The 26,611-nt window shown below is 34.1% G+C and overlaps 4 protein-coding genes across 12 annotated transcripts; 2 read left to right on the forward strand and 2 right to left on the reverse strand.

The window, feature by feature from the left end:
• Positions 1 to 1,028: 1,028 nt before the first annotated feature.
• Positions 1,029 to 4,218, forward strand: LOC121238513 (actin-related protein 2/3 complex subunit 5A). Its single transcript, XM_041135417.1, has 4 exons — positions 1,029 to 1,211; positions 1,318 to 1,390; positions 1,771 to 1,871; positions 3,933 to 4,218. Exons 1-4 carry the CDS (start codon positions 1,114 to 1,116, stop codon positions 4,066 to 4,068), a joined length of 408 nt encoding a protein of 135 aa, XP_040991351.1. The 5' UTR covers positions 1,029 to 1,113; the 3' UTR covers positions 4,069 to 4,218.
• Positions 4,219 to 6,031: 1,813 nt separating this feature from the next.
• Positions 6,032 to 26,532, reverse strand: LOC121238515 (homeobox-leucine zipper protein HAT3). 2 transcript variants are annotated; one of them, XM_041135419.1, is made up of 5 exons: positions 26,509 to 26,532; positions 8,570 to 8,798; positions 7,656 to 7,963; positions 7,451 to 7,530; positions 6,032 to 6,721 (listed from the first exon to the last, which is right to left on the reverse strand). In XM_041135419.1, exons 2-5 carry the CDS (start codon positions 8,763 to 8,765, stop codon positions 6,364 to 6,366), a joined length of 942 nt encoding a protein of 313 aa, XP_040991353.1. In that variant the 5' UTR covers positions 8,766 to 8,798; positions 26,509 to 26,532; the 3' UTR covers positions 6,032 to 6,363. The 2 variants fall into 2 exon arrangements, with proteins under 2 accessions (XP_040991353.1, XP_040991354.1); XM_041135420.1 differs by lacking the exon at positions 26,509 to 26,532 and having other exon boundaries at positions 8,570 to 8,990.
• Positions 17,868 to 23,009, reverse strand: LOC121238517. 8 transcript variants are annotated; one of them, XR_005935136.1, is made up of 7 exons: positions 22,395 to 23,009; positions 21,884 to 21,948; positions 21,688 to 21,776; positions 21,474 to 21,586; positions 20,743 to 20,804; positions 19,358 to 19,434; positions 17,868 to 18,256 (listed from the first exon to the last, which is right to left on the reverse strand). XR_005935136.1 is itself a non-coding variant. In XM_041135422.1 (6 exons), exons 1-6 carry the CDS (start codon positions 22,509 to 22,511, stop codon positions 18,244 to 18,246), a joined length of 453 nt encoding a protein of 150 aa, XP_040991356.1. In that variant the 5' UTR covers positions 22,512 to 23,009; the 3' UTR covers positions 17,868 to 18,243. The 8 variants fall into 8 exon arrangements, 4 of the variants coding, with proteins under 4 accessions (XP_040991356.1, XP_040991355.1, XP_040991359.1 ...); XR_005935139.1 differs by having other exon boundaries at positions 21,474 to 21,603; positions 21,688 to 21,778; positions 21,884 to 21,942; positions 22,395 to 22,477; XR_005935137.1 differs by lacking the exon at positions 21,688 to 21,776 and having other exon boundaries at positions 21,474 to 21,525.
• Positions 23,784 to 26,494, forward strand: LOC121238514 (transcription termination factor MTEF18, mitochondrial). Its single transcript, XM_041135418.1, has one exon. The coding sequence runs from the start codon at positions 24,278 to 24,280 to the stop codon at positions 25,949 to 25,951; it is 1,674 nt and encodes a 557-aa protein (XP_040991352.1). The 5' UTR covers positions 23,784 to 24,277; the 3' UTR covers positions 25,952 to 26,494.
• Positions 26,533 to 26,611: the final 79 nt, after the last annotated feature.

Raw genomic sequence — 26,611 nt, forward strand, 5'->3', positions numbered from 1 at the left:
ACTCTAATGAGGTAATTGTATGAAGTATTAGGCTTTCTCATCTTTCATGACATACCCATTTTACCAAATCAATTGAACAGCCGCAAAGGGAGGAGAAAGATGGCTTGTGCCTCCATTTTATTGAGAAAGAATTATAATTCACTTTTACATTCTATACCTATAATTTTTGTTATATGTGTAGAGTGTGATAGTAAATAGTAGCTGGTAAAAAAATTTTTTCTTTATTGATAAAGAACTTTTTGAATGGGATCCATAGCCTGTACAACTAATATCCGCCCATCAAATTCTTAATGAGAAAAGTTATCTCTTGATTGATTTATGATATGATTGTTGAGGATAGATTCATTGTAATTCTCTTTAGATGCATGAGATAGTTAATGAGTTCAAATATGGCAAAGTGAAAAAATATGATACTTTTAAAAACTTGATAGTTAAAATTAGAGAAATATTATTTTTATATTTAATTTTGTTATTTCAAACGGTGATTATGATATTTTAAGTGATTTTGATTTAAGTTGTTGGCTAAATAAATAAGTTAAATGTGTCACATCAAATGTTATGATTGAAAAGCATAAAGTATCGGTTAAAAATTTTAATGGATAAAGAATAGAATCTATGATCGTTGGAAAAAGATTAAATAAAATTAAAAGAGAAGGATTAAGGAAATATAGAAAAAAAAAATTAGCGTCTTGTTTATTTTTATAGATAAGAATAAATGAATTGAGATAAAAGTTAAATAAAATATTGTTAGAATATATTTTTTTAATATTATTTTTATTTTAAAATTTAAAAAATTTATTTTATTTTATAAAAATTTAAAAAAATTATAATGATTAAATAAGATAATATGAGTTAAAAAATTTTGTGAAAATAAACAAAGTTAAAGAGTGAAAAAAAAAAATAAAGAGTTAAACTTGAAATTATGAATGCTCCGAACCAGAGCCAATTGGGCTTGAAAATTGTCAAAGCCCATCCCGGCAAAAGCTAGGACTTTTTTCATGTAAAACGACACAGTCCAGTGAACAGGTGATCATTAATAATGACCGATCACTTTCTCGGGAAAATATTTTCTCCATAGCCTTGCCTGGTGAGAAAATCCCACTGAGCAAAAGAATGGCAGCATCAGGGGGATTTGTGGAGGCAGACAATGCAGAGGCCATAATCACAAGAATTGAGCACAAATCTCGAAAGATAGAGAGTCTACTAAAGCAGTAATAAATCTGTCACTGGACTTTGTTTAATTTTCGGAGAAGCCCTCTAATTTCATTGATTCTACAGTGAAAAGCCCTAAAAAGTTTCGATTCCTTGTCCGTACAGATCTAAACCAGTTGAAGCTTTGAAAACTGCTCTCGAAGGCTCGCCTCCAATGACCCGAGACGAACGTTGCAAGGTTTTTCATTCTCTCGCTATCTCTATAATTATGTTTTTCTTTCCTCGTGTTGGTTCCCGTGGAAATTGTGGAAAGAATCGTGTTTTTGGTTTCTGTTATCACGCCTATTAATTTTGTAAGGTTGAACTCAGTCTGTACAAGTTTCAGAATCGTAAATTCATCGTTTTCGCTGTATTTTTTACGGTAACAAACAGAAATCTTCGTTTGTTCGGCAGATTCTCCGGTGGAGTGTGGAAAGCATAAGTTTCGAAGTTCAATTTGCTTTCTTTGCCTACATTTTATCGACAATCAAACGTGTTCTTATTGTTGTGTTCATGTTGTTGTTGATTTAGTTTCTAAAGAAAATGAAGAGAATTTGATGTGATCTAGGGGTTATGCAGTCGGCAAATTGGATAGTGGTCCATCGAGCTATAATGGCTATAAAGGATGTGGACGGGTTGCTTTCTTCTTTGGATGCCGAGTACTATGATATCCTCATGAAGTGAGTCCTGAAACGGTGATTTACTTTACATTCACGATTTTTCATATTCTTTTTAATATACGTCGCATCTCAAATATTTTTGTCAAGTTCAAAATATATCTTTTCGATAGTGCTGATTATGCTAGATTATGAGTTGTTAATTATGTTAGTTTTTTTTTTTTTTTTTGGTCCTTTCCTCTTCCCACATAGCACTTGAGATGCCATATTGGTACATTTAACAATTTACATTGGTCAGTATTAAACAGGTGAGTGCTTTAATTAGCAGTTCTTGTTCTCTGATTGGCGATATACATTTTGCTTTCGCAATGAGCCTAGCTTAATTAGCATCTCTTCCTCTTTTAGGAATGGGGTGACAAGTAATTTTGTTGGTTCAAGACCCATTTCGGGGAAGTGCTCCTCTTTCTCTTATTTTTCTTCTTGCGACCTGAGTATAGCATTGAGATCTCTTTTGAAGGCAGTCTGTAGTTATAAAAGGCCTAGGCCTAAATACTTAAATAATTTAGATCGACAAATGTGAGATTCTCTTCCAATTGAAGTAGTGAATTATGAAAACCTAGGTATCATGTTGGATGATAAATCTATCTGCATGTACTTGTGGTGGGCTTTAGGGTAGAAAGTTTTGATCATGGTGTTTGTTATGGAGAGAAAAAGGAATTAGTATTTGTGGACTGAATTAGACTTTGAAGGGATTGTATCTTGATGGCTAAGAAGTTACTGGAATCTAGAATTGGGATACAAGAAAGTCTGGATATATAGGAGCTAAGATTTTTCTTTTTTATGAGTAGGAGCTAAATGGTTCTTTAAGACTGGGGTGGAGGCTGTTTGATGAGTAACAGTCGGGGAAATATAGGGAGTTGTGGGTTTGTGATAGCGTTAGGGAAAACATTTATTTTGGGGTTGTAAATAGAGAAGAAGAGGAATTTTGCTACAATTTTCAAAGGGCTGCGCAAAAAGTAACATTGCAATGAAGAAGAAGGAAAGGGAGAAAGGGGGAACTTCCATTAATTAGTCTCAGAAGTACTTTTACTTGAAAAAAAAAAAAAGTCTCATGATTATTTATGGATATGGAAGCGCATATTAATAGGACTTTGTGACTCAATCTACTTGATGTCAGGACTCCTAATTTGACTAGTTAACTAAAAACTTGACACAATCCAATAAAATTTGAACTTGTATTTAAAGAAAATAACCCAAGACACTAATGCATTGAAAATTTTGAACTCAACTCAGCTGCCAAAATATTCTTAAGTCACTGTAAATGCAAAAAATTATTAGCCCAATCTGATAAAAACTAACTATAATTCATGAAGCTAAAGATCCATGTTAAAAGTTATTTTTCCGCCTAGATTCTAATGTTTTGACCTTCAACTCGTGGCATCTTTAAAGTTGTGAAGTAACAATAAATCGATCTTCCGTAGCTGCATTAGGGAGCAGGGTTCCTGCTCCTTGTCGCCCCGTTACTTGCTTTTCCTTAACTTTATTTTATATGGTCTTTTGGAAGTTTAATATGTATGTTCAGATCGATTTTGTGGCATTTGATTTGCATGATACTTTTTTCCCTTATTTATCCATCCTTTTCTTTGAATCGAACTCTCTGCCAATATGGTCTTTGGCCACTTCTCTCGTGTTGCACTTTGTTAGACATATTCTAGACTGTCTCCAGACTATTTTACCAAAGTTGTCCTTTTGGTGAAGCATCTCAACTCCTCATGCCTATATAGAATTTGCTTCTTTCCTTTTTTTCTTTTTGGTATCTTTTATATGTATAAAAAATTGTAATAAAAAAAGAAAACTGAGTACATTGAGTGTATGGGAGAATCTTCTAACGAGTAAGGGATCCAAAAACCAACAAAGCAAGTAGAAGAAACACTGCCAATAACAGTACTCCATTCGCGAAGAGTTAAAACAGATAAAAGAAAGAAAGATTTTATCTCAATTCAAAGACTTCACAACTCCCTCGAGAGTTCGATTATTCTTCTCTCCAAACGACCCTCATAAGGCAAAGATGACATAATATGTTTTAAAAATTTAACAATTTGGGATTGTTGGCATCATTTTCAGGTACTTGTACAGAGGGTTGTCTACTGGAGATCGTCCCACATGCGATCAGTGCCTTCGCATCCATGAAAAACTGACAGAGAGAGCTGGTTTGGGATGCATACTACGTTCCCTTGCCGACACCGTGAATGCTGTTTAATTTCCCCACACCTTCCATAAAAAAAGATGTCGTCATTTATTGTTATCGTCTTGTATATGTATGGCAAACTGCAGCTCACAATGCCATATGTCTTAGCTGTAAGAACTTGCAGAAAACTTCAGTGTAATAAATTACATCTTTGTTGTAAAATATCCTGTTTTGCAAAGGTTTTTATTTACGTTCCTTGTATTTTTGGAGTCCTCCAATCCTTTTTTCCCCCTCCTCTCGTATGTCTTGGTTTCTTTGATCTATCTCATTTTTTTATGGCTGCCTTGGTTTCCCCTAAATGCATAATGATTGATACAAGGCTGAGTTTGCGTTATGAACCTTCTGGATAACTCGAGTAAAAATGGAGCAACAAAATGGAAATGGATGGGAAGGAAACAGATGATAGACTCATAAATTCATCACTGTGCTTGAAGATGATAATGGGTATTCGAGTTACCCTGCCTACACAGAATGTTCACCAGAAGATACAAGATTCAAGATATCCCTTCTTCTCTTCCTTCTTCCCCCTTATAAAAACGATATGTTTCTTCCATTCCCCAGACGGCATTTTCGCATCAGGTTCCTAACAGTTTGTTATGCAGCAGCAATTTTGAATTTTTTTTTTACCTTTTAGGTAGAAAACTTTCTATTGGTTTGTATATTCTTTCTGTGGAAAATATTTGCAAGTCTGACACTTGAATTCAATTTTGCACTAAGAAAGTAACTATAAATAGCAAATTTCAGAAGATAAATATTTATCACCCATTCAAAGACAAATCATCAATAGTATTAAAAGAAAAAACAAGTAATTCTAGAACTACCAAATGCAGAAGTTGGTAGAACACAGTGATGGCAATATGTATGAGTCATCGAAACTATGTTCAGAAGTTGAATGCAGCTTCTCATATATAGCAAGGAAAAAGTTTCAAGATTTCATATGCATAGATAGTCATTGGTGCAAGTAGTTCTTCCAAGGGACGTAGGCACCTGGGGAAAGTAAAATTGTTTTACCCACTGGTAGATCAGTGAATAATTACAAGCATTGATTCAGGTTGGATCTTACCCACTACCCACATCCAAATTATAATTGCATGAAAAGAATGTCGAATGATCAATTCATGATGTGGTTGGTTGTCGTTTGAGATGATCAAATATATAATAATACTGGTTGTTGCTTTGAGTAGATGAGTAGTATTGAAGATGAAGTTGTAACGTCATTTGTAAATACTAGAAAGTAGAAACGACATTATGATCTCATTCATATGCCACTCTGTTGATGCTGAATGTTGGGATTTTTTTGAATTTTTTTATCCTTTTCCTGTGATCTTAATGAGTACCCAACATTGTCACACTGGCAAAGTATGATGATGATAGGATTATAATACGGTTGCTAGTATTTTCATTGCATTATTATACATGTGAGAAGTTGGTAATTATATTACGCAGACATGAGAATTAATGAGGAAGCTGCCATTTTAAGATGTTGCCTATTATTAAAAGGACCCAACAACTTTGATCCCCCATTAAAGAAAGTGTAATACTATTGTAGAATGTGCAAGCGTTGTGCAGTCGTTTTGAAAAAGAATGTGATCTACTATTAAAAAATTAATTTCTTTTCATGTGGATCTCATATTTATTTACTTTTTTCAAAATGATTGCATAGCATTTACGTATTCATAACTGCAATTATCATTTCTCTTAATGAAATTAGGCTTTAATGGATGGTGATGGTATAAACTATTGGAAGTAAATACGATAAATAGCCACTAAATGGTGGACATCATGGTAGTTTGATTCTGTCTGTCACTAACTCCTGCTCAAGGAATTAGCATAAAGTGGACAATCCTCCATATTCTATAGTTTGTTGCTGTTGAATAAGGAACAGCTGCATCTTATCGGTTCTAAATTCAAATTGCCAACCATTTTACACACAAAGATGCCATGCATTCTTCAATATAAGATCAACACAATCATCTCAGAACAATAAATTATAAAGCTTCCTTTTTAATTGTCCCCAAGAGTCTATCTCATTGTAGTACCATTCAAGTCATCCTACTTTACGCTCAAAAAAATAGAAAAAAAAAGAAAAAGTAAAAGAGAACTCATCCTAGTTTGACATACATGAATGAGCACAAAAGTTATTTTCCTTGTCTCCCTTTTGCAACCTTTTTCTCTATCTAGACTTGACATAAGAAAAACAGATATGCCCAAGACTTGACTTGATAAAATTCTATCATTATGATTCTCCCCACTTCCTCCTAACAATCACAATGCCGGCCTTGAATCGACTACTTGGCTTTACCACAGTTACGATCGTGATGCAGGCACATCGGATGGCCGATTATGGATGGGCAATGACGCCCACGGGTAAATGGGTACAGGCCGTTGGACACGGGGGGCAACTCGGTGGAGGTTCGGGCCAACTGGGGCAGCCATGGTGGAGGAGGAAGGGGGAGTGGAAGAGGAGGAGGAGACAGCCACACGCTCACATGAAGGGCACATGGTGAGTGTTGTGGGAGGGTTCATGTGCATGTAAAGCTGTGGAGACAGTTTCAGAGCTCTAAGCTCCTGAACCTCCTTCTGCAGCCTCCTGTTCTCCTCTGTTAGATTCTCACAACACCTCTTCATGTATTCGCAATCTACCTCAGTCTGCTTCAACTTAGTCCTGCATCAGTTCCACAAAAAGGAGGATTGATGAGTCCACCGAATTCTGCAATTACTGCAGGAGTTCTAGCAAAACAAAAACTAGTTATCCTCTCTATTTCGAATGAAATGAATGATAACTATTTAATGCCAAAGGAAAATGTTACTTTGTCACTTAATTTGCCACCTCGTATATTTTAATTTTTTTTCTTTATTTAATATTTAAGAAAATAACTATTTTTTTATATTTTTTAAAAATATTTTACAATGATAAAAAAAAATATGAATAAAAAAATTAAAAAAAATTGAGAAGATAAATTTGTAGCCCGCAATCAATGTGAGGTGACAGCCTACCACTACTCCATATCCAAATCCACCATAAATATTATGGGAGCTTCATTCTACAAATTTTAAACAACGAGTTTCATACAAATAGTTTATTTTATGTATATTTTTTTTTTGAACTTATTATCTATTTAAAGTTTATAAAAATCATTTCTCAACATTTATTGCTACTGCCAAAACTTGGAGAGTGGAGAGAATACTAGTATTGAAAACAGCAAAGAGCTTGACGTATCTCATTGAATGCTGATGACAAGTCTCGCATGAAAATTAATTAAGCAGGACAGAGTAGTCAGTAAGTATCAAGTTTGTTACGAGAAAGGCATCGAAGTGAAAAGACCATTCCAATTGCAGTGTCCTTTATTCAACATACCAAGAATACCCCCGACTCAGTATAGAAATATCTCACCTTGCCCTCCTGTTCTGAAACCACACCTCCACTTGTCTCGGGCTCAGATTCAGCTGCCTTGCCAAAGCCAGCTTTTGCTTCTGAAACCACGTTCCCGTAACAAAACCACCACGTTCAGAATTCACCCTCATTTCGCCGAGAAAATAAACAAAGTTGACATCCTATCACTCGTAAACCACCCACAAAAAAAGGGTAAATCTCTTACCGGATTGAGAGTATTATGCTCCTTGAAGGTCTCCTCCAGCACCAAAGACTGCTCCTTCGACAGCCTCAACTTCTTCCTCGACGTGTCGCAGCCACTGCCGTCTTCCTCGTCGCTCCCGCGAGAGCATGAAGTCCTCTCGGCCTCGTTTTCGTCTCCGTTTGGCTCCGATCTCTCGCTCCTCTTCCCGCTTATGCTCGACACCGTGCTGTTCGGCGAAGAAACTCCATTTTCATCCTCACAGTCCACCATCGTTGGCAACCGGTTCACGTCCACTCCTCCTAGGAACGACCTCGTATCTGGGTTTCTGTCTGTAAACATGTTTCTGTGTGAGTTTTGAAGGAAATCTTCTCAATAAAAGTTTACGTCACAGACTTTCTATACGAGGAGACATTGCCATGAAAATGGCATTTCTATAATTGAAGACATTATAATGGCCATTTTGCAAAGCTCAATTAAAAGTTGTACGTTTGGATATGTAAATCAAATCTTTAGGTTGTTGAACCAATACTTCTATCTTGCAAATGCAAAAAGCGTAATGGTTATGTAGAAGTAGAACATGATTTTCCACATCCCCATATAAAAACAAAGGCTAAAGATGCAAGGGATATGTCGAACATGAATAAAATGGCTAGGATAACGAATATGAGGCTGAAAACTTAAACCTTTACGGGATAAACAATCTCATCTACTAAATAAAGACGACCAAAACCCCAGAACATGAAGACAAAGACGACCATAAGGGAATACGAAAAGGAAAAATACAAAAGTCATTGAGAAAAAAATATATTCAAGAAGATAAAGGCAAGTCCGATATTTCAAAACCAATCTTGAAATCCTTCAGATTCTTAGCCTTAAAAATAAGATATGAACTAAATAGAGACAAAAAAAAAAAAGTAAAAATATTTAAAGTTTACCAGGTAACTGAAACATCTCATTCCATGGACCCTTCTGATCAGGATGGTTTTGCACCAACTGTGAAGGCTTGTGGATGGGATTATTTTCCAAAGAGCCCTGATTCCCAGTACCACAACTCAAGCTCAAACTCAAACCCAACCCCAATCCCAACCCCAAACCATCATCTTTCTTACCCATTTTCTCTCTTTCTCCCATAAAAACAGCAACCTGCAGAGTCTCTCTCTCTCTCTCAGAACCCACCAAGCTTCTTTCTTTTCTCCATCAGATATCTGAAGTTTACGTTCTGATTCTCAGCGTTTGGATTCTGAGAAAGCAAAACGGAAAAGAGGGTAGGAAAATGACCGAAATTTTGGCAGGTGTGGTGTCACAAGCCCTTTTTTCTTTTCTTTTTTTTTTCTGCAGTGGCAGTAGGAAAGGATGGAAGGGACTATATATAGATAGATAGATATAGGACACAGACACCCACATACACAAAGGGTATAGATTTAATGATGACTTGTGTCAGGTAGGCTATTGGCTCAATGATGATATAATTGGCTTTGCTATTAGCCTTAGCTTGCTGGCTTTGACACAATCCCAATCAGATCTTTTTAACCATGGTTAACTCTATATTTAACCCTAGTCAAAAATAGAAGACACGAGAGAGAGAGAGAGAGAGAGTTTGTGTGTGCAAATATGTCTTTGTCTAAGCTTTATTACCCACCTGTTGGAAAGCGGCTTTCTCGCTCGTTGAACGTTGACTACGAAGACCAAATGGGGGGATTAGGAGTTTTCCCCCGCACGCGCGTAAGAACACGCGGATGATATCATGATCTCATTATTATGATGATGGGTGGGGGAGATTCATATGCCATCATTTTGATGTGGGACCCTGTAAATGATGATGGGACCGATGACATGGCCTTTTGACCAGCATGCCAGCATCGAATCAACGAAGCAACCCGAGTAGTGTCATTGAAAAGTGGGACCCCAGAGATTGTCGTCGGCGCGTGTTTGGAGATAGATTGCGGGAGGAAATTACGTTTAGAAAAGAAAAGGATACGCAGTTTGGGCCAATCGGAGGTATTGATGTGTTGGGGGTTACCTTTAAACAGGGAACATGCAAATGCTACCTGCGTGCGTTTCAAGACTTTAATGCTCCATTGATACCCCCCACCTCCACATTTATTTTGCTCTGTTTTCCTATATGTGAAATTGAAACCCTTGATTTAATTACTCAAGTATTAAATATCAACTTTTGTCGGTTAATAAAATATCATTATTATGACTCTTTCCATCTCATTAAAAAATGTAGATGTGTTAGAGATTAAAGTTATGTTTAGATGTTGAATTGAATTTAATTAGTTGAGATAATAAAATATTATTAAAATATTATTTTTTAATATTATATTACTATTTTAAAATTTGAAAAATTTAAATTATTTATTATATTTTGTGTTATAATTTGAAAATTTTATAATGATGAGTTGAGATAAGTTTATGAACTAAACAAAACCTTAGAAAAAATATTATTTGTATTTATAATTTTTATTTATATAATAATATGTACTGATATTGATATGCTGAAAATTATAAATTATAAATTTTAAATTTAAAAATAAAACTGATAAAATAAATCTGGTAGGTCTAAATTATTTTCTAAAAAACAATCCTATGCTTTCTCCTTTATCTATTTTATCTATAGAAGTAATAAATGAGTTTCTTATTTGAACATTTCGAGTGGTTGCAGTTTCCAGCCGTAATGTCTACCCCATTTAAACGAACAATTATTAGAACCACGAACCACAACAATCTCGTCCTTATTTGGACGGAAAAAATTAACATGGGTAAGATCCTTACAAGGATCTTACCCACATCTCCCTCTACTTGCTTTTATAAGTGGTAGGATACTATAATGTGTTGCAATTATGCTTATAGGACAAATAGGAAATTCACGTTATAATGTCTTAAATTTGAATCCTTACTTTATATTTTATCATTTTTAATTAAGATTACGTTTAGATATTAAGTTGAGATGATAAAATATTATTAGAATATTATTTTTTAATATTATTATTATTTTAAAATCTGAAAAAATTGAATTATTTATTATATTTCATATTAGAATTTAAAAAAATTGTAATGATGAGTTGAGATGAATTAACATCCTAAACGAAGCCTAAATATTTTATGTATTTGACCTATTCATATATGAGAATCTGACCCACGCATGAAGAGAACATAGTTTTAAGAAATAAATTAAATAATAAAATGTATATATTTTCATCATAAATTTTTATGATAAGTTGTGATTTTATAGGCACAACCCTTTTTTTTAATGTATATATAAACTATCTTTGAATAAAAGTTATTGAAGAACATAACAAAAATTGAGAATTTTCGATGTGTAATCGCGTCTAGAGTAAAAACACATGGCCGAGATATTCTGGAAACACGTGAATAAATAGAACTTACACGATAACCCAACCAAAAAAAAATGCTTGAGAAATCAGCTCATAAAACGACATGCATATTAAAAAAGGAAAGTGCTATTATTTAGCACAGATAGTGAGAGACACAATAAACAATGAGAAAGTCTATACTTAGTCAGGTTATTTTACCAACACCACACACCGTGACATGACGAACCCGGTTTGACCACCATGTTATGGTTTTGCAACGAAATGGCTCGAAATCAAATCCACCCACGCCCTTCTCCTTAGTGCAGAAACCCAAACCCACGCCCTCCCTTCGTCTCCTCCTTAGCACAGAAACCCTAAGCACCACGTAGAAATCCACTAGTCTTCAGAGTCCCCTTCAAAGCTCCAAATCATCTCAGACGGCACGACAATGAATCATTTCAGATTGTGTAAATTTTTTAATGGCTTGTATTTTTTTTTTTCTTAGGGTATACAAAGTGTAGGAACTTTAGGTGGTGGGGGAAGAGAACCCTAGCAATGGATGATTTGAATGAACAAAGTTGCAGAATTCAGTGACGGATGGACAATTAATTTGGAGAATTTGATTAGCTGATTTAGATTTCTAATTAGTAGGGTGGATGATATTTTTGGCCCTTAGATCATTTGATAATTAAGGTGTAAAATGTTTTTGAAGATGAGTGTAATTGTTTTTCTTGTACAAATCACACTTGACTACTGTATGATATGAATTCTGTAAAAAAAGTTGATTTTGCTGGAGTTTTATATCCCCCAATGGACATTTGCAAGATATTCATCTTCTCTTTTAGCTACACTTTGTTCCGCCACGCCATTCATTATAATATTCAGTTGGTGTTGGTAAGGAAACAGCAGAGGGGCAAATCCGAATGGAAGATTTGGGGGAGAAGGTTGAAAACGTGGGAGTAGTCTTCCAAAACGAATCGTTTTGAGAAAAAAAAAATAGCTCAACTGGTGTGTGGTGTTTGAGATTTAAGTGGCATATGAGTAGAATTATTCATAAACAATAGAACAGGAAAAAAAATGTCTCTGTCAATCGAAAAATATGTGGAGCTATGAGATTCTTTGAACTCAAATATTAGGTTATATTTAGGTGCCAAATTTATTTCAAATTAATTATTGATAGAATTTATTATTTTCTTAACTTTTCATAAAAAAGTTAAACCATTTCGATCAATTTTATACATTCAAATGCATCTCAATGTTTCATATTACATATTATTATTCATAGATCAACTTAAATAATGTGAGATCATTTCAACACGCAAGCGTAACCGAAATGATAATGCATTATCAAATCAATTGTCTCCCCAAAAATTACTCCAATATATATATATATATATATATTATATAAGAGTATAGCTATTTCAATGCTTTTATACCATACACAATACATAATTTAATTTGTAAGATTTAAATCTCAAGACTTGTTTTTTAAATTAAATTATATATGTGTGATGTAAATATATTTAAATATAATTATTCTTATTATAATCCTATAGTATCTATTTATTTTTTAAGGAAAATGATAGGGTTATTACCCTTCTACTATTCATTTTATATTTGATTTTTTAAAAAATTTTTAATTTTACTTAATAGTTAAGGAAATGTAAAATTATATATTTTTTTAATTTTTTTAATGGTTAATAATGTTAAAAAATACTTAAAAAATGATAACAAAAATAAAAAAAAATTTAAAATTAACTATGAGCAATAAATAGATAATGATAGAATACTAACCCTATCACTATCTTATTTTTTATCGTTAAAAAATAAAAAAATTTTTTTTTCAAATTTTTAACATATTTAAATACATTTAAAAAATAAAAAAAAAGATACTAATACATTTAACATAATTTTCTTAATTATTAAGTAAAAAAAAAAAATTTAACCAATAGTTAAATAAAGATGTCAAAATAAGTGAACATAATAGTATTTTCCAAAAATAAAACTCTGAAGAGAAAATAAAAAGTACAGGAATATTATAGTTATTCTGGTTGAAAAAAAGTTGTGACAAGACGAAACGAATAGGCAGTGTGACAGAGACAGAGGAGTTGCATCCCCACCCACCCACCCACCAAATCTTTAATAAAATCTGGTAGCGTGCTTTTCACGTGGTTGCCTCTCCTTCCCTCCGAACTTTTGGACCCCCAAAAAAAAAAAAAAAAAAAAATGTACCACCGCGTAATCATATGGATTCATTCCCTCTTTTCCAACACACACGAATTATTATAGGTTATATAAATTCTCATGTATCGATCTATTCTTATTTCATTTCTTTAATCCCCACACCATCTTGCTAATTAATGACACTAATCAATACATTCAAACTCATATTTGCTACTAGGTTTATAGTATTGAGTAGTCCTATCGGCACATAGTGTTGATTAGTGCCATTTGAGATTTTTTTGCATCATATATCAATTATACGATATAATTTGATTTGTAAAATTTAAATTTTAAATATAATATTTTAGTCTCAAAGTGATTTTAAAAAACTAAATCTACAAAGTGACTTGATTTGATGTGATATGTTAGATAGTAAAGTTATTTATAGTGTAAATAGATCTAACGGATTACATGAAGTTACATCACCTTGTGAGTCTACTTTTATATCTTTAACACTTATAAATTTTAAAATTTATCTTTCAAATCAAATTATATCGAATGGATGATATTTAGGATAAAGGCATTCAAATTAGGCGAAAGAGATTATATACAAGCAAAGCCTAGAGAATCAAACCCATCCAATTAAACTCTCTTGTTGTTGTACTATTATGTGCATTATATGAGACCCACATGTCTCCCTCATAATAATTTTTATATGCTAGTCTTCAGTTCTTTCCATTAGAGGGTCAAATATAATTATTTGCATGTATGTCCTAATCTAATTTCTCATGGAAGCTCCCAAATATCCAATCCTTCGTATCTAAAGATTATTTGAAATTCTAACAACAACTAACATGTTTAATCTTCTTTGTCCACCCTTTGAAAATCAGATCTATTTGCGTGTCTATTTTTTTACACACTTGATAAATCGTTGACATGGCTTGGAAGTCATCAGTCATCATAAAAAATTATTAATATATTGATTTTTTTTAATTATAATGAATTTTATAGTAAATAATATGTTTACACGTCGAATTATACATAGCAAAATTATAATTATTTAAGAATCATGTGTATATATAGTACATCATCATTTCTTACTTTTAAAATGATAAATTTGTACGTTGTTTAATAATGTTTCATCATCACCCAAAAAAAAAAAAAAAAAACATAAAAAGTATGGTAATGGCGCAAGTATATAATAATTTCTTCGAATAGAGTTTGGAATTGATTTTTTATTATTACACTTTTTTTTTTTTGTTTTTTATTACTACACTTAAGTCCTGTTTGGATTGAGAAATAATCTCAATTCATCTCATTATTATAAATTTTTTAAATTTTTATACAAAATATAATAAATAATTCAATTTTTTTTAAATTTTAAAATAATAATAATATTAAAAAATAATCTTTTAATAAGATTTTATTCAATCTTTAAATTTTATTTCAATTCAATTCATTTCAATTCACTATCCAAACGAGCCTAAGATACTGACAGATTATCTTCAAATAATCTAGGTGGGATGAGTTTATTAAGGCTGTAACGATAATAAAACTCACGTCTTAAGAGATAATTGGAGTTTAAGTAGTAATTAGACGTAATGACGTTACAATTTATCGTCTATTGTTTGGTCAGAAAAAGACAAGAGTGTCGATGTAGTTTGAAAGGAGTTTAACACTTTTGTGGGGACCAGGGAGAGTGGGAGTCACGTGGGGAACATGCTCGAGTTCACGTGCACCAACATGTTATGCTCGGCCACGTGGAAGCACGTGGTCCCATGATTGCACTCGTGCGTGTCACATTGTCTCTGCTCGACCGACCACGCACTTCTCTACAATGATTGGATACACTCTCTCACTTTCTGGGATTCCATGACTCAAAGCGTTCAAAGATTGAGCTTCCTACTCTCACGCGCATACATTGCAGCTTGCACCACACGTGTGTCACACCCTTCAAATAAATTGGAAAAATACCATCATTGACACAATGATATCAGCCAACAAATTAGCAAGTTCATTTTTATTTTTTTTGGTGCAAAAACTATAAACTAATACACCATCGTATTTAATGTTTATAAATTCAGTTTTTAATAAATTATATGCAAATTAACTTTGTCAAAAAAATCTATATGTATACTATTCAAATTGATATATTATTCTTCCTATTTAATGAGAATAATTTGATTGTTTTAGGAATCAAAATACAATGATGATGGACATTACATATTATTTTCTTAAGAAAATTAAAAAAGTATCAAAATTTGCTAATTAGGAGGTAATATTGGAAAAAAGAGTTTCACAACAGATAAATTAGCATGTTAGCACACTACTTATAGTAGGATTCATTATAAATTAAAAAAATAAAAATATTAATAATTTTTTAGCATACTTAATTTAGAAATATCACGTCAAAATTATCAAATCAAACGGTGTGCTAGTTGCATAGAAAATAAAACTTTTAAATAGATTTTCTAGAGAGAGAGATTCCGTTTGGATACAGAAAAACTCTCAATTCATCTCATCATTACAATTCTTCTAAATTTTCATACAAAATATAATAAATAATTTAATTGTTTCAAATTTTAAAATAATAATAATATCAAAAAATAATATTATAATAATATTTTATTCAATTTATAATCTAAAACTTTTACTTTTCATCTTATTATCCAAATCAGATGCTAATTCAGGAACTAATTTAGGTATTATGGGAAAGAGTATCCCAACCGCAGGAAACACGAGTGTGTAATATATACGCCAAGGGTAGCATGAAAAGTTAGCAAAAAGTATCCATCTTTTCCCCGTACATCACGCCTCAGATATATTTAGATATCCAGAGAGTTCTTTCATATACATGATATTGACATGATCTCAAGAGTCGAACCACAGGCACAAAATTAAAGCTAGCTCTCGCCCAGGAGTATCTCATGCAAAGCTCTTGCTTTTTCCACAACACATGAGTACTCCAGGACAGCCGATTAAAGTGAAGTGGATATATATGGATCTTGGTGTCTCTGTTGTATGAGATATATTAAAACATGTGATATTGCTTTAAAGACATGTTAGTTTCAATGAGATTCTCTGGATATATATATATATATATATATATATATTTTTGTTTCTCGTATTCCATATGCATCATTCAAAATGTATATGGTGGTTGAACTGCATGCATTCCTATCATATATATGCTAGTGAGTAATGCACCATATCTTATGCATCTTCCCCATAAGAGAAAGCCCAAATTTATATATGAGTGTCTTCAAGTCATGGATCTGTGTTGTATACATGCTTAGATTGATTTTATCTTCGATCAAGTGTTTGAAGAGAGATAGACACAATATTAAATAGAGATTTGCTATTCATCATCATCATCATACACCACATACCACACTAATTTTTATTTTTTAAAGATTTTTAAAATATTTTGTTTTATTTTTTCTAAACTAATCGAGTTCTTTTACTCATCGTCTATCTATTCATTACACATTTGGTAAGGAAAAAAAATTAAAAAATTATGTGTGGTGTGTAGTGTAAGGATGATGAATAGATTTTTTCTATTAAATATTTATACTATTAAGAAATGATATACGAGCAACGGAAAAGGTTATAAAATTAATCTACATGATGTTTTTTTTTTTAATTAGAAAAATTCAGTCAGAGAGGCCGTTTAGAGAATATCTATATTTTATGAGTTGTAAACGTTATTTATTATAGATATTTGCATCAAAGGCCACCGTGGCCATAATCTCATCTCTTGATTAGAGGGAGATCTCTTCCCCGGCATGCACATGCACGTGGAGGAGTACATGATAGTATATACTGCACATGAATGATACGCTGGTGATTGCACGTGCAGGTGTTATTTCAAGAATCTAATACACGTTGCTTTTTTGCTTGCTAAAAGTGTGAATGGTAAGTGTATGAACCACGGCTTGCTTTTTTGAGTCACGTGATAGAACTATCGTTTTTCATCCTTGCGGATTTGATTCTTGTCTACAATAAATATCTTTGTGTAATTATCAGCTCAATAACTATTTATTTGAAAACAGATTGGAATTGAGAAATCACAGTGAAATAATGCTGAAGATATTGCTTGAAAACACATGGATGATGAAGATGGTGAAATAGTTCAGATTTTATAATGGGGAATCGTTACAATTGGGTCTGGGTGAGTCTTTTTTTAATTTAGGTCTCGTTTGATTACGCAGTTCAGATAAAATGAAATGTTTTGTTGAAAATTAAACAAAATATTATTATAATATTATTTTTATTTTGAAATTTAAAAAAAGTTGAATTGTTTATTATATATTGTGTGAGAGTTTAAAAAAGAGATGCGGCTACTATGCCGCCCGATGTTGACCGCTGGGTGTACCGTCCAGTGTAAATTTTTTTTTCTTTTTTCCTTTTTATATTTTTTAATACATTTAAATATTTTAAAAAAATAAAAAAAATACCAATACACTTAAAATCATTTCCTTAATTACTAAGTTAAAAAAAAAAAGAAAATTTTTTTCCCAAGCGGTCAAATGGAGCGGTACAAATAGATGGGTAAAGTAGTGTTTCTCTTAAAAAAATTATAATAATTATATGAGATAAAATGAGATAAATTTGATTTTGTAACTCTCAGACACACCTTTGAGCGAGTAGGGGTACAGTAGTCCTAGACCCCTATCCCATTTTTGGAGGAACAATCCTCCCATTAATTCCCTGTAAACCTTCCCAAAAACAAAAAATAAAAAAGATATATGAATTAAATAAATGTTTACTCAAAATTTACATTCAGGAAGACTAGCACACCGTGTTGCATGTGAACTCTGATATATAAATCCTCAATACAATGCCAATCGAACCAAACACATGATTCCTATGCACCACCTGAATTTTGGAATGAAATGATGTAGATACCCAACAACCGTTCACAGCCGAACATTAAATACAAGAAGATGGTCAGATGTAACACCTGCGGTCCAAAGTCTGGTACAACAGCGTTGCAGCAGCATCTTTACCTTCGTACTAACACTGACGAAGTACTTGGGGACTAATGAAACACTGACAGGATTCTACCCGGTACTTCAATTAAGATGGCTACCGAACATGGGGATAGAGATCTTGCCATTCCGTCTTCATCATCTCTGCAAACTGAGAAAACAGCTCTGTTAGCTTTTCAAGGGACCAAAAAATTAAATGGGACACAAAATATGCAAATCCATCACAAAATAAAAATATGTTGATTTCGGTGCATCTTTTTATTATGATGTGGTGGGGAACTTGTCATAATCGTAACAAAAGCACAGAGCACATCCACAAGCAACGACCACTCTCCTTGAACATCATAGGCTCTTATTTATGGATCTTTCATATGGCTCTATCACGCGTGCATCTTTTCTTTGCTGTACTGACATCTCTTTTTTGAATGTACTCTCCAAAAATTATACTCCAATGAAAACCAAAGAGGATCGTGACTTAGAGCCAGATAAGACCGGATCAGCAAGCTGAAATCCTCACATGTCCACAACCAAACCTAATACAGCAACCAACCTTCAATTACATGATGTACATCATATCCGGGTAAAGTAAGACACCGACAGCCAGAACCTAACAAAATGCCCAATCAGCAAACAGAGACCGCACCCCTTGTTATCTATAGCTACACTTGGAGATGTTTGGTAATGTTTTTCATCTCATTTCATATCATCTCATCTCATTTTCTTTCTAAATATCACTTAAATACAAACCCTTTCAAACTAATCATTATAACTTTTTCAAACTTTTAAACAAAATATAAAAAACAATTCAACTTTTTCAAATCTCAAAACAAATACAATATTAAAAAATTATATTCTAACAATATTTTAACTTTATAATATTTTTATTCAATTTTTTCTCTTTTCTTTTCCAAAACTCTATAAAATATTATAACTCAAATCATTTTATTATTATTCACATATCATTTCATTACTATTTACATATTTCTCATCTCATTTTACTTCCCAAACATCTTAGTATCCATGGTGAAAGACATCATCCGCATCATTTTATCATGTTTTAGTAGCCACACCAATCATCTGGTGTGATTGCATCAAACTACAGGAGTTTAGAAGTCGATATCAACAAACGAAAAGTGAGCAACTCTCTACACGTTATCCACACACCAAACTCTTTAAATTATGTTATATGCTACCACACCTGAAAAACCCCATATGGGACCCAAAAGAAGAAAGCATTTAAAAGGCACAGTACGCTTGCTGTTGAGCACTGGCTTGTTGTATCAACTGGGAATATATGTACTCGTCAACCCTCTGTTTAGCCAAAGCTACCTTTTATACACCCAAAAAGTTTCAAAAAGAAATTGTTAAATATAGTATAAATAGTAGATAAATAGTAGCTCCTCAACAGTCTTAGATAGTTGCTCTAAATATCAAGCTTATCTCTAAAATATCAAGCTTATCTCTTACAACCATTTTTATTATTTATTTGTCTCCTGAGACTTCTCCTATAAAAGGAGATTATTTGTAAACGAAATAATATCTGTGTGGGACATAGAAGAGGGCCATTTGTAGAGATAGAGATAATCTTGTTAGAGTTTATATATTTTGTACAAACACTTTGAAATATACTGTTACCGCTACGATGAACGTAGGCAAGTTGTCGAACCACTTACATATTGTCTCTATCTTGTGTTTAAGTATGATTTTGGGTGGTTTTGATACAACAGAAAAAAATAAGAATCATGATAACATATTCATGTTCTCTACAGAAAAGATTAAAAATAATCAGCCTCTGTTTTCCTATAAGAAAAAAGGAATCCCACCCTTTTCCAAGATATCAAATTTTAACTATTTCCAATAATATAATCACTGTTTTGTACTTCATACAGCATTCTTGATATTATCCAAAAACTTATATTATATAAAGCTACTAGTCAACCGCAGACCAAAAGCTATTACTAAACCAACAGTGCAACAAGCTCTTGCTAGTCTTTTTCTTCCCTTCACACTAGCACAACTATCCTCTTTCTTAGTCCTTGCATAAATGAATTATCCTTCTGCACGGTTTCCACTTCCATTGCTTCTTTTTGGGTTTTTTCTTTGGCCAGGGAGGGGGCTAATTAAAGGGTTAATCTTTCTGTAAGAGTTTTGATCTTTTTCCAAACTGAAAGTAAAATTATTATCTTCAAATAAGATTATATGAAAAGGACATCGCAATTCATACTCTAAAGGGGAACCCATTCAACAAAAGAAACTGTTTGGCTAGGAAGAAATTGAATCCTTTCATCAGATGATGTCCTTTATGGAAGTAAATATCTTTATTGCTGCATGGTAAAAAACTTTAGTTGTTGTGGGCGCTTGAGACAGAGTTAAACTTGTGATCATGATGTAATTCATATAATATATTAATGAAAACTTGGTAAAAAAGAAAGAAAATTTGTTTGGAAAATTCTTCAAATTGGAGGGGAAATGGTCCCACATTGGCCTAAGCTAGGTCCAACCGTTGCTACTGGTAACCATTAGAACAGGCAGCACATTATGAGGCCCAAGCCCCTACCTACCTGTGCCTAGTGATGGGATTCCATTGACAATGATGTTTTCCCTTGATCATGATATAACCAAGAAAGATTAATATACCTGTTAGCAAAACCGCCAAATTGAATTTGTCTATGTTTTTGTTCACCTTTCCCACCATAAACCTGCAAAAAAGAAACCCATAGAAGCTGAAACAAATCCAAGGTCCTCTATAGTTTTATTTCAATAATTAAAGCTACACTAAATATATGCCCTTCTCATATTTATCTATTAATCATCAACTCTATCCTCATGGTAAGAATGTATACGTACTGGTTGGAAATAGAAAAACCCTGAAATTTGAAACCAATATATGTCAATGAGTCCTATTCAAGTAGAGAAATATTTCTTATCAACCAAGTAGCTCGTGTGAAGTAACGACTTGTGGGTCCTTAATAGCAACAACAAGCAGTAACTTTCTTCTTTTTTAAATGACACGGAACCTCACCATGGCAAGGCCTTTTGAACACACATCCCTGAGGAGTGTCCGTGGATACACGACCCCAACCGCCAGAACTGTGTATCAGGTTATGTAAAGGAACTCCAAGTGCAAAACTGAATTCAGGATGTCCGATTCTACAGCACATCCCAAACCTGTCCTTCGATCACTAGACTACACCCTAATGGGTACAAGCAGTAACTTGTTCCTCTCATAGATTCCTAACTAGGCACAATATGCAACTTCACAATTAGAGATCACAACCTTTTAATGCACGGTATTCTTTAACCTTAACTTTTCGGAACGTGCAATAAGGAGTTCCTTGCCTTGTTTTCAGACTTTAAGATCTGCCTACCTTTATCATTGCTCCAGACTCATTTGTAACCCTTGATATGTTGGAGCCGCACCTGCCAATCAGCCCACCAACCAGTGTTTCCAATATCACCATCTCAAAGGTTACATAATCAGCTGCAAGATTGGTTGTCCTAAAGATGATGTGGTTATGAAAAATATTAAAACTTGATAGAACTGCAAAAGATGGTCATTTAATATGGGAAAACATCAATAACCTGAAGTTGGGTCCAGATATTGTTGGGGTGGTCTGATTGATGTATAATTGTATGCTGGGCTAATAGAAATCACTTGTCGTGGTGGTTTTCTCTAAATAAAATGGATTAGATCATGATTATAAACATTAATTTCAAAAAGAAGACTGAATAAACGTCTAAAAGACAAAGCACTGTCAATCAGGATTCAGTGTAAGACCTTAGTTGAGAACCAATCTCTTCCAAAGCCTTCAGTACTGCAGGAACATCACCTGATATCTGTGTTTAACAGAAACCGTATCATTATTCATTATTAGCAGTAGAAAGAAACAAAAGAGGCATATATAAGCATGAATAGGATGAAATGAATTAAACTTCATTAGCACAACAAAATGGAAGTCTTGTATTTTAATGGCTCAACACCTTAAATATTAACGATATGCAACACCACATCAAACATCTTTCAACAAATGACTACACAATGGATGGAGAAGCTATTTTCACCTAATTGTTAACAGTTTACTTGGAATGCTTTTGCATATATTGATTGCACTGAAAATGCATCTAGTTAGAAAAATGAAACCAAGCAAAAAAAGTTTTCGTTCCTCATGTTTGACAAGCTTATGTAGGTAAAATAATTTTAAAAAACCAAATAATAAAACATACTCTACTATACCACTGAGAGCATTAATTTTAGTTCCATTCAGCATTGACACTGTACACAAACTCACCTGTACCACTCGATCAGATTCATGAGCAGACGCACACAAAGGCATCTGATTCTGAGCAAGAACAGTAATTGTAGCACCAAAAGAATTTCTCACTTTCTCAATGTTTTGACTAGACATCCCAATTAAAGAACATGCTTGGGACCCAGCAATCAAAAGCCTTATTCTATTGGCAGCCACTTGTCCTGCAGCAACTTTTGTCTCTGTAATACTATCATCTTCCTGTAGGAAGGAAATTTTTTTATTTGGTTAGAGCCACCACAGCATCACAAAAAAAAAAAAGTTGCATGACTTCTTTTTGGGGCGAAGTTTTTAAATTTCGGCCCACAGGTCTTTCACTTCTTATTGTGCCATCAGTAATTGTGGACATGGCTAGTAGCCTAGTACACACAATGACAGTCTTTTTCAGAAAAAATAAGATGCTTTTCTACTTGAGACAAGACAGAGCCCAAACACTCCAACTCATTATCCCATGTGTAACGCAAATCCAAGGGCTGCCAGAATGTGATAAATATCATTTGAAAAGGATATATTGAAGAATAAGAAATGGTTGACGGTTGCCTACTTGAAGAGGATATCTTGTGGAAGGGAAAGTCCTCAAACTTCGTGTTCCAGACCTCCGCCATTAGGTTTCAGAAAGACAGTTCAATGAAAACCATTACAGATGAGTTGCATTCACATCAATGCTCTCAAATCTAAACTTGATTCTTGAGTGATTACATTCACCAAAGTGAATAATATCCTTTGGAGACCAAGTGGCTGGCCACCTTATTAATATCACACTATCTTCGGGTCTAGATTTAGTATGTGATATAACTTTTGGTGTTAAAGATAATCTTCAGAATAAAAGCTTACTAAATTGCTTTCCAGTGACCACACATTGAACATTATCTACTCTTTTATCACAAGTAAGCATCCCGTTTGTTTACGCAGATAAAATGAACAAACGTAGATAAAATGAGATGAGATAAAATGAGTTAAAATTAAAGTTAAAAATTATATAAAATATTGTTAGAATATATTTTTTAAATATTATTTTTATTTTAAAATTTAAAAAAATTAAATTATTTATTTTATTTTATGTAAAAATTTAAAAAAATTACAATACTGAAATGAGAGTCGAGATTAGATTAAAATAATTATGAAAACAAACGAGATAAATCCAAACACAGACTAATAATGGTAGCTTTACAAGTTACGAGCTTCCCGTGCAAATTAATAACCGCGTCTCAATAATCTACAGTGTATCGTTTCATTTGCATTAAAGTGTTAGCCAGTTGGATGTTTCCCTTTGTACCCCTCTGCCGGTCTGCCCTCTGGATAAAATGCATTAATTATATAAAGTAACAAAAAAGATTATTGAAGTTCGCAACGTTTTCCTAATTTCTTCTGGAAACCTTCCTTACCGATCTGCCTCGACGGAACCACGATTCTAAATAGCACGTCCGGCGCCAACTTCGCGCGCAGCTTCGCCGCCGATTCGTCAGCCAACGCCGAGAAGAAAAGCTCGTCCTCTCGGCGGCGTTTCCCAACAGACGATTGTCCAGTTCCTAATTCGGGAGTTGGCAAGTTCACCGGTACGGGTACAGGTACCGGTAGCGACGATTGCATCAATGGGTAACGGGTTCACGGGGAATTGGCCTGGTCGGGCCATTGTTAGGTGCTCAGGGAAGGAGAACATTAACGAATCGCGAAAAGTATATATAGTAAGCGATTGGTTTCCAGTCAATTTACCGAAGTGCCCTCGTCGATTTTGTTGGTTAAAATTCGCAATCACAGTCAAGTCACCATTTTGTCAAGCAAATGCAAAGCTCAGCTTTTATGACATCCCCAACAATCCTTAAACCCTAAAATTCCTGAAAAAAACCTACCCAATACCACCCGACATGCCCATCCCCAAGTCTCTGTTCACCATCCTCACCCACCACTTCTCTACCACCAGAAAGCCCCCAAACCTTTCCAAGATCCCCTCCAAATACAGGCCCCAAGCCATCAAAGAAGCCCAGAAGGCTCTCACGGAGTACCTCCATACCACCAGGAACTTACCCTACACCTTTGCCGAGCACATTGCTAAGAACTCCATGTTTTCGGTCTCCAACCTCATCGCCAAGCTCGATTTCTCGCCCTCCGATTTCTTCAAGAAGTTCCAGAGACTCCTCAGGTACCATCCCGTCAATGAATTTGAATTTTTCTTTGAAAGCATTGGTATTTGTTATGGTGAACTTAATGGGTTTTTGCCTGCCAACAAGTTCTTTTTCTCCGAAGATGGGACTGTTTTGAATGCGGCTTGTGCTCTTTCGGGATTTGGGTTTCCGTGGACTAGGTTGGGGAAGTTGTATAAGGACGATGTTTCGATTTTCAGAAAGAGTTCGGAGGAGTTGAAGACTAAGCTATGTGGGTTTAAGGGATATGGATTGAGCAATGTTTCCGTGATCGGTATTTGTTTAACTTTTCCGCATGTGTTGGGTGGGGAAGATGAATTGGGGGATGAAGTTGACGCATTGTTTGATGATTTGAAAAGGATCTTTGTAGATTTTGATTTGGCGAGTTATATTGAGGGAAATGTGGATGCTTGGTATGAGGTCTGTAGGAAAGTTCGGTTGTTTTATGATTTGGGTTGTGAGAAAGGAACGGCAGGGGAGCTGATGGGTAGGAGCAAGCACGTTTTCCTCGAATACCCAGAAGAGGTTTTGGCCCAAAAAGCGGAGTACTTTTGTAGATTTGGTGTTAAGGAGGATGCTGGTTTGTTTCTACTTCGGCTCCCGGATATTTTGAAACTTGACTTGGAAACACCGGTGATTTCAGTGCTGGGATTCTTGAAACATTTCGGATTGAACTCAAGCGAATTAAGGTCCATTGGTCAGAAGTACCCTTACGTGTTGGGAAGAAATAAAATGGCTAATTTGCCTCATGTGATGAAGGCTTTGAATCTACACGAATGGTTCTTCCATAGAATTAATAGGGGTAATCATCAATTGTTAGCTAATTACGTCCTTATAGATCCTGAAGAAGACTTGGATAAGGAATTCGGAGATGGCTTGGAGAAGATCCAATCTTCAAGAACCCCTACTCATACTATGAATAAATTAAAATTCTTGCATGGGATTGGGTTTGGCGAAAATGCCTTGACCATGAAGGTGCTAGCTCACTTGCATGGCACTGGTATTGAGCTGCAGGAGCGGTTTGATTGCTTCCTTCGTGTTGGTGTGGAATTCTCAAAGCTCTGCAGGATGATAGGGTCAACGCCAAAGGTCATGAACCAAAAACCAGAAACTATTGAGCAGAAAGTGAACTTCCTCAACCAGGAAATGGGAATCTCTTTACAGTACCTAGATATTTTTCCTGCATTTTTGTGTTTTAACCTAGAGAACCGGATTAAACCCAGGTACAGATTTCATGTGTGGCTTACAGAGAAGGGTTTTTGTACAAAAACCTACTCCATTGCAAGCATAATTGCCACAAGTGAAAAGAATTTTGTAGCTCGCCTTTCTGCAATTCATCCAGATGCTCCAAAAAGGTGGTCTGAGCATTACTCAAACAAAAAACCACTGGGGTCATAGTTGAGTTTATACAGCCTCTTAGCAGTTTGCTACTTTCTATGGTTTACAAAATTAAAGATGAATTTTATGGTGTCGGAAGACCTGTAACAAAACTCACATGCTTGGATTGATCCATCTGGAAGTTTTGTAAATTAATATAAAATCCCCAGCTAACAATAGCATTACTAATTATTTCTGGATACAAGGCATCAACCACTGCCGTTATTGATTTCCAGTGTTGTCTAGTTAATTGCCCACAGAAAGCGCCTGAATGGGCCTCCGATCTTTTTTTTTTTTTTTTTTGATAGGTAGAATGTGCCTCCGATCTTACTTTAGCATCTGTAATTGTTGAGGATCCTCCATCATCAGAAGTAAGTTTTTTCGAGACCCTTTTTTAGGCAATTTGTATATTGTACTTTCGACCATTGCATTGTACTGAATGATTCGTCCCGCCGTCATATTTGTGAATTATTTTTGTGTAGCTTCTGTATCTCTCTGTATGTTTATCGTGAAAAGATCGGGATGATATTTAGTGCCATCCAACAAACAAACTTTCCATTCCAAGATTACCAAGTTACCTCTCTCCCTCTCTCTCTCAGCCTATTACACTTGCAGATCGCCTTTTGACTCATCCAAAAATAATATCCGCTTTTTTTTTTTCTTTTTTTCTTTTTTTTTTTT

The sequence above is a fragment of the Juglans microcarpa x Juglans regia genome, chromosome 7D (assembly GCF_004785595.1).
Source record: "Juglans microcarpa x Juglans regia isolate MS1-56 chromosome 7D, Jm3101_v1.0, whole genome shotgun sequence".
NCBI classification, from domain to species: Eukaryota; Viridiplantae; Streptophyta; class Magnoliopsida; order Fagales; family Juglandaceae; genus Juglans; species Juglans microcarpa x Juglans regia.

Excerpts from the sequence above, each read along its gene's own strand:
- LOC121238513 (XM_041135417.1), top strand. The coding sequence starts at position 1,114 with ATGGCAGCATCAGGGGGATTTGTGGAGGCAGACAATGCAGAGGCCATA. Across the intron at positions 1,391-1,770 it reads CCCGAGACGAACGTTGCAAG|TCGGCAAATTGGATAGTGGT; the intron begins GTTTTTCATTCT and ends GGGGTTATGCAG. Across the intron at positions 1,872-3,932 it reads TACTATGATATCCTCATGAA|GTACTTGTACAGAGGGTTGT; the intron begins GTGAGTCCTGAA and ends CATCATTTTCAG.
- LOC121238515 (XM_041135419.1), bottom strand. The coding sequence starts at position 8,765 with ATGGGAGAAAGAGAGAAAATGGGTAAGAAAGATGATGGTTTGGGGTTG. Across the intron at positions 7,964-8,569 it reads TGAGATGTTTCAGTTACCTG|ACAGAAACCCAGATACGAGG; the intron begins GTAAACTTTAAA and ends ACATGTTTACAG. Across the intron at positions 6,722-7,450 it reads TTTCAGAACAGGAGGGCAAG|GACTAAGTTGAAGCAGACTG; the intron begins GTGAGATATTTC and ends GAACTGATGCAG.
- LOC121238517 (XM_041135421.1), bottom strand. The coding sequence starts at position 22,511 with ATGTCTAGTCAAAACATTGAGAAAGTGAGAAATTCTTTTGGTGCTACA. Across the intron at positions 21,777-21,883 it reads GAGATTGGTTCTCAACTAAG|AAAACCACCACGACAAGTGA; the intron begins GTCTTACACTGA and ends TTTTATTTAGAG. Across the intron at positions 21,587-21,687 it reads ATATCTGGACCCAACTTCAG|CTGATTATGTAACCTTTGAG; the intron begins GTTATTGATGTT and ends CCAATCTTGCAG.
- LOC121238514 (XM_041135418.1), top strand. The coding sequence starts at position 24,278 with ATGCCCATCCCCAAGTCTCTGTTCACCATCCTCACCCACCACTTCTCT.